General features: G+C 29.0%; 1 protein-coding gene and 1 long non-coding RNA gene across 2 annotated transcripts in view; both read right to left on the bottom strand.

Moving 5' to 3' along the window:
• Window positions 1–6,444, bottom strand: part of LOC105456328 — a 9,235-nt gene extending 2,791 nt beyond the window's left edge. The window contains exon 1 of the long non-coding RNA XR_975232.1: window positions 6,363–6,444. This is a non-coding gene — a long non-coding RNA (uncharacterized LOC105456328). The remainder of the gene's footprint in view (window positions 1–6,362) is intronic.
• Window positions 3,555–4,988, bottom strand: LOC105456327 (omega-theraphotoxin-Hg1a-like). The gene is made up of 3 exons (XM_011700279.1): window positions 4,773–4,988; window positions 4,043–4,151; window positions 3,555–3,790 (listed from the first exon to the last, which is right to left on the bottom strand). The coding sequence occupies exons 1-3, from the start codon at window positions 4,778–4,780 to the stop codon at window positions 3,698–3,700; spliced, it is 210 nt and encodes a 69-aa protein (XP_011698581.1). The 5' UTR covers window positions 4,781–4,988; the 3' UTR covers window positions 3,555–3,697.
• Window positions 6,445–7,027: the final 583 nt, after the last annotated feature.

Raw genomic sequence — 7,027 nt, 5'->3', positions numbered from 1 at the left:
GCTCTTCCGATCTTTAACCAGTTTTATTATGGACTAATTTGTATCTTAACTGAACTAATTGTAAGTTAAATTTTTGAGACTGTTAACTTTAACTTAACTTAGTTAAAAAAAATATTAACTTACCCAACCTTTGCTGAATCCTAATCTGAGATCAAAATTTACAAATTAACTATATATGTATACAGTGCGGTCCATAAGTCCCCGGACTGATTTTTTTGCAGCCTTCCCATTGACGCTATTTATCGATTCGACTGTTGAATTACGTAGTGTGAACTCTTTCGAACAGCCGTGTTAAGTGGCATTATTTTAGCCGCAGGGCTACGTTCAGAAACTTCGTGTAGGTGCATCTAGATATCATTTTATCATTGTTTAATATTTGGTGAATAACAAGGATAACATGATATACCGTGAATTGCTGAACGCAGCTCAGTTGTTGAAGAGTACGGACGTTTGATATAACCTGGTGTTGTGTATGTGTGTCAGACTCGGAAGATGGACGAGAAGGAGGGTTCACACTACGTAGTTCAACAGTTCGATAAATGGCATCAATGAGAAGGCTGCAAAAAAATCAGTCCGGGAACTTATGGACCGTACTGTGTATGTATATACATTGTATATGTGTGTTAAAAAATTAAATTGAGAGAAAACCAACGAACGATCATAGCAGGATCTTGGTGCTTACTAATATTTCTGCGTGAATTTTACGTACATATATTCTAGTTCCACAAACTGCGCTGCGTTTACAAATTAAATTCAAAATGGCGCAACTGGTTTGATGTATTAAAAACGAAATAATAGTCATATTATACTTAATGTTAATTTCTAGATCTTTTGGAATCGCTGAATCTGTTCCTCACTAAATAATTTATTTTTACACAAATAATAAAATGTTCAATGATTTAATCAAAATTACTCGAATTATTTGTCACCCGTACTGGATCGGTCATTTAGAATTTTAAAATTATTTTTAATTCGTGATCAGCGATACGAAAAATCCTCAAGTACAAAGTTTCAAAAGAATGGTCTGATACAAAAATTCGTGACACAAAGAATTAATCAAATTCCAATAAAATAAAATGCATTTCTTAAATACTGTTCCATTAATAAATGAGATAGTACATGTACAAAATAAATGCACTCAACTTAAAGATATTATTACTATCATGAACGTGAGTGATAACTATTATATCATACTTAATTGTATTAATATATAAATAAATAATCTTACATACATATAACAGTATACAATTTAAATATAGTAATATTAAAGAACTCTTATATACATTATCAAATGTTTAATTATTAAAAAGGATTCCGGCTTCATGTAAGAACTGTGTTTAAAAACCAACAAATATTGCAGCGCGCAGTTTGTGTGTGGTTGGATATTGTAATAATAAAAATTAATATCGATCAACTCGCGTCGATTAGATAGGCAATATTTAAGTATATCTGACTTTGTAGGAAATGAGTGGAAAGAAAACTCATGCAATGCTTGTTTAGTAATCGTAAATTTCTCTAATTATATTCTCAAGACATAACTGAGACATCGCCGGACTGACTGACTCGTTTTCCTTGCTTTGATTTTCGACTACCGGGCCAATCATTTCTCTTTTGAAAGATTACAGCGAGTTCCCATTTATAATATATTGTCTGTATTCATTCCAGGTATTACCCTCCTATCACGTGTTTATTACTTAAGTATTACTCTATTTATTACCTACAATTTATTAAATTAATAAGAGGTAAAGGGCTGCGACCCAAAGCAAGATGTTCAATGCTCCAAGCAAAAATAACTTTTGAATTACAATATAGGTAATCTACAATTTATTCTTACGGATCTATTTTCTTCAATTTATAAAATATTATATATTAATTAAACATATTTACAAACATATTTTACATACATATATATATTTTTTTTGTGAAATCATTTTGCACGTGCTTTGTCCGCAACAAATATTTCAAAATTATTACAGTACTGTAAGAAAATTCTGTTCGTTCTAGATAAAATAAAATGTCAAAGGATTTGCCGAGGAACTTAAAAATAAAAAACACTTAGACAAAAAAAAAACTATTTTAGATGGCTACTTATGTAACCATGAAAAAAACATTATTACATTAAAAATTTTTATTACTAATTTTATTGTTATTCTCGAAACGCAATCGTAATTTAACCATCATATTAGGAGGAATATACGGAAGTATTCCTGTTCTCCATGTTGCAAATGTGATAAAATGTGTTAGTTTTTATGAACATGTACGTGAAATTTTCTATTAAATTTTTCTATTTTTGGGATAGAAATCGAAAAAATCCTTGGAAAAAAAACCAGTTCCTTTTAAATGACAAAACTAATGAAACAATTATTACCATGCATACGAATATTAACTATATTTTATTGTTAATAAATAAGACAGGTTTTGTGAGCTCACTTTTTAACTTTATTTTTAACGATTCATATGAATCGCTTGCAGGCAGAAAGCAGTATATTTTGCCATTTTTCTATAAAAGCTACCTACCGATATTGTAAAATTAATTGTTTCTATAGAAAGCAACGCGATATCAGGCAATTACGACAAAATTTTAACAAGTCTAACCTGGTAATACTTACAAAATAAATATTGCGATACTTACTGAAATTCTAACAAAATCAAAATGAAAAATCTTAATATTTACTTTTATTGCACGTTATCCACAATTACAAAGCCAATTTAGAACAAGCAGTCAGTTTATAATAATTAAGTGATGATTTATATCTTAACAATGTTGCGACTGTAAACCGAACGTGCGCCTTCTATCGTTTTATTTTTATTTAACATTCAATGAATAAGGATAAAATGATGACATGAGGACACTCAGGTGCTTTCGAACACAGCTTGTTGGCCAACTTAATATAAAAAAAGTGGTCCATCTTATCCAAACTGTAAGGGAAACTGCCATAGTATTTATAAATAAGTAGTCAAAATGAAAATACAAATTATAGGTTACAATTTATAGACCTTTTACTGTGTATGTATAATGTTGATTACGGTAGCTTAACTATAATTGATTTGAAGTTATAATATAATAACAGCTTTTAGACACGTGTAAAACTGTGCTGGCAATTAAAAGTAAAAGCATTATATAATATTCAGATCATTGTTATTTTGAGTAGTGTACGCACATAAATTACTGTGAATATTGATTATCTTAGAGAACGACTAAAAATATGCATTACTTAACAATTATTAGTCTAAAAATATGCATTACTTAACAATTATAAATTACAGCACATGGCCATCTTTTCCGTATGGCCATAATATCTGAATTTACCTTAGTTGCTTTTAAAGGAAATATGCAATTTTGCGTTTTTTTTCCTCTTTCATCTGAAAAATTTTTTTTATATCTTCGCGGATAATTGAGTTAATTTAATTAAAATAACTTATATTTAATGATATATACGTATTATATATATATGTATATAAAATTAATTATTTATAAATAAGACAGACAATATTGATGGTTTCTTGAATGTATTTATTTAAAGTTATAATAAAAAAATCTCTTATCTATTTTATAAATATAAATATAAAGAGAAATAGCGCCACAGTCAAATATAAAGAAGAATATTAAGCGATATTATCATTCTAATATCATTACATATTCTGGTATTTGCCAGGATGTGCCAGAAATGGATATGATTCAGAATAACGAGGTCTGTTATCTAGTTTCCTTTTTTCCAAATGAGCCATCCCATGCACAGTATCCATATGGACAAACCAATTTAGGACAGCAATTATCATCCTGGGAACACTAAAAGATTAAAAATGTAATATTTAGAGTTGTGTTATTCAACATTCAAAATTAATATTAATTTGCGGATAATATTGCGGATGCATCGATACAGATGTAAAACATTTTCTTATGGTCTTGATAAGTTTATATAGATTATGCACAGAACAAAATCTGAATTAAAAATTTGACTCTAATATCGTTTCCTTTGTATGTCTTTATAATGCGGAGAACGACTATCTTTCATAAAATATATATTGTATAAATACTTACGCCTCCAAACAGATAACGGCATCCTGGTTTATCCACATAGCATAACAAAATAGCCATAGCATAACGACAGTAATGGAAATAACGAATTTTGTCTCTCTCTTCATCTTGTCTGTAATATTTTCTGTAATTATTATTTTAATATAATTTATTTAAATGAAATTAAATAGAAGGAATAGACTCCAAAGAATAAATAAAATTTAGTGAAATAATTGCCTATGAGAGCCTACACGGTTGTTCGTGTGTAAAATTCTTATTGTTACAATATCCAACCACACACGATCAGCGCGCCGCACGGTTTGTCGGTCTTGAAATACAGCTCTTTTGCACAAAGCTGGAAACTTGTAACTAATTAAATTGACAAACAATTTAATATCTTTCGATATTAATATAAATTCCCCTTTCCTCAATTCTCGGCTGGGAGCTGAGATGTTATTTATCGCAATAAATTTCTTTACATATTTGGGGAGAGAGGAATCTTATAGATGCATATTAGCATCGAAAGATATTAAATTTTTCGTGAAATTAATTAGTTACAAACCCGGCTTCATGAAAAAGAACTGTGTTTCATGACCGACAAACCGTGCGGCGCGCAGATCGTGGGTGATTGTAACTGTTTAGTTTCAGTCAATTAAAATCATTATCGTTATTTTCATATTTCACATTTTCTTATTACAATTTAAACGTTTAATATGTGTTGTATTCGAGTTTTATTTCGTGCTGGTGTACAGACCTTGACATTCCTTCTTGTTTTTCGCTACCGATCAGCCGTCTCTAACTAAAATAAACATACGGCATTATTTCCCCTTCTCATCCTTACAACAGTTACAACGGCGACTTCTCATTTTGATGTACATCGTCAACGATTTCGGCCAGTAGTCTCGAATAAACTCTCGTACGAATAACTCATTTCTAGTCATCTCTCTAAAGCATCTCCACTTCACCTTTCCTCTATCTTTCCCATTCGGTAAATTTCGACGTCACTAGCGAATCCGTGGATCCATACAGTTCATTCGCAAATCTGCCTCTATACAGTAACAATAAAAATTTCACACACCAACATCCGAATCGCCTATAGGCAATTATTTCACTATATTTGATATAATTTATTTATTTGTATTTTTATATAATGTATTTATTTATTGTTTATATCTACTATTCGATATGTTCATGCAATATACCTATAATAATATGATAATAATACTTGTATAGAAATTGCCATTTTAATTTACGTGAATTTATCTTTTAAATGACGAAACTTAAATAATGAAGTTTAAATATAAAATAAGTTAAAATAAAATAAAATAAAAAAGGCTCAATATATGACAAAATAGTAATTAAAATGTGGGCTATGAGCTAGAGCTGGTTATTTAATGCTCTAGTATAATGTATAATAAAAACAGACGTTTTGTCCTACATCAAATCATTCTCAGTGTTAAACGATAAAATTAAAACAAGAAAAAAATTTGTTTAAACATAAAACGGTGAAAATAAAGATATGTTCATTATTAAAACTTTTCGCAAAATAAAATGTCATAACAAAACCGAAATTGAAAATTCAAATGCAAATTCTCATATTATCGCAGTGGACAGTCGTCAAGAAGTATAAAATAGAAACGTACGATCCTTTCAGATTTGAAGCAGAGACATACCTACTATTTGACTTTCATAACTTAAGACTTGACTTTCTTTAACTTGGCTTTAAGACTTGGCTTTGACTTTCGATACATAATGCTAAACTGTCACTGTCTTTTATACTGTTAATTATTCTAAATTGTGAACGATTTATGGACTCCTGAATTCAGCTACTCAAGCTTCCACAGTGTTACTGACTTTTACAATGACAATTTTTGATCTTGTCTCTGCTTCAAATCTGGGAGGACCGTACGTTTCTATTGTTTACTTCTCGACGAATGTTCAATGTGATAATTTGAGGATTTGTGTTTGAATTTTCGATTTTATTATTGTTACGACATTTTATTTTGCAAACGGTTTTAATAATGGACGGAATTTTTATTTTCGCCGTTTTATGATAAAAATTTTTTTTCTTGTTTTAATTTTATCGTTTAACATTGAGAATGACCTAATGTATGTCAAAACGTCTGTTTTTATTATATTATTTTATTGTACTAATTCATTATATTAGAGCATTAAATAACTGACTCAGGCTTATAGTTCACATTTTAATTATTAAGTTAAATAATAAAACAGGAAATATTTTACTATTAATATAATAGCAATAGATAATCTTATATACATAGTTCATTATCTATTAATTTGTATTCTCAGCTACTATTTTAAAAAATTGTATGTTAGAACTTACCGTTCTTCTTGGGAAGTAAAATCGATTATGCAAGTCGTATGACGAATCGCAACTGATTAATTCTTCGACTTCGGCTAAAGAGTATTTATATGTTACTTTATAGCTCACTTGTGCAATAAAAAATACCAGAAATTGCTTAAATTACCCGTTAAATATAAGGAAACATTATTTAAACATATAACTTTGTTTCCACACGTGAAAGCAGTAACGTTTAATTTGTCACGAAAAGCAATAAAACAATATTTTTGCACTTGGAAAAGATATCGTTTTGTCACGAAAAACAATAAAACAATTATATTCAATCGATATGTATGAATTTATAAATAGTTTTATAACATTGAGTATCAAAGGTGATTTTTTATGTATACGTATAAACGCTATCATTAGTATCATTTCTTGTGGAATTAATGTTATACATAAAATGTAAAACATTTTTTGATATCGATCTTTAATAATTTCCGAGATATTATATAACGAAAAGAACTAAAAACTGCTTTACATATGAGGAATGATTTCATCCCTTCAAACCGTGTTCTAGTACCAATTAATTTTTTAAATTCATGTGTTTACGTAATCTATAAGTTTACAAATTTTCATTAAAATCAGAATTTAACACTTCGCGAGATTTCCTTGTTACTTACATTTTAGACTCTCAACTTTAAACT

Source organism: Wasmannia auropunctata, unplaced genomic scaffold, assembly GCF_000956235.1.
Source record: "Wasmannia auropunctata unplaced genomic scaffold, wasmannia.A_1.0 LD335709.1, whole genome shotgun sequence".
Lineage (NCBI taxonomy): Eukaryota > Metazoa > Arthropoda > Insecta > Hymenoptera > Formicidae > Wasmannia > Wasmannia auropunctata.
This window is presented reverse-complemented; position numbering and strand designations above follow the sequence as displayed.

Coding starts and splice junctions, on each gene's coding strand:
- LOC105456327 (XM_011700279.1), bottom strand. Junction 3,791..4,042: donor GCCGTTATCTGTTTGGAGGC/GTAAGTATTTAT, acceptor TTAATCTTTTAG/TGTTCCCAGGATGATAATTG.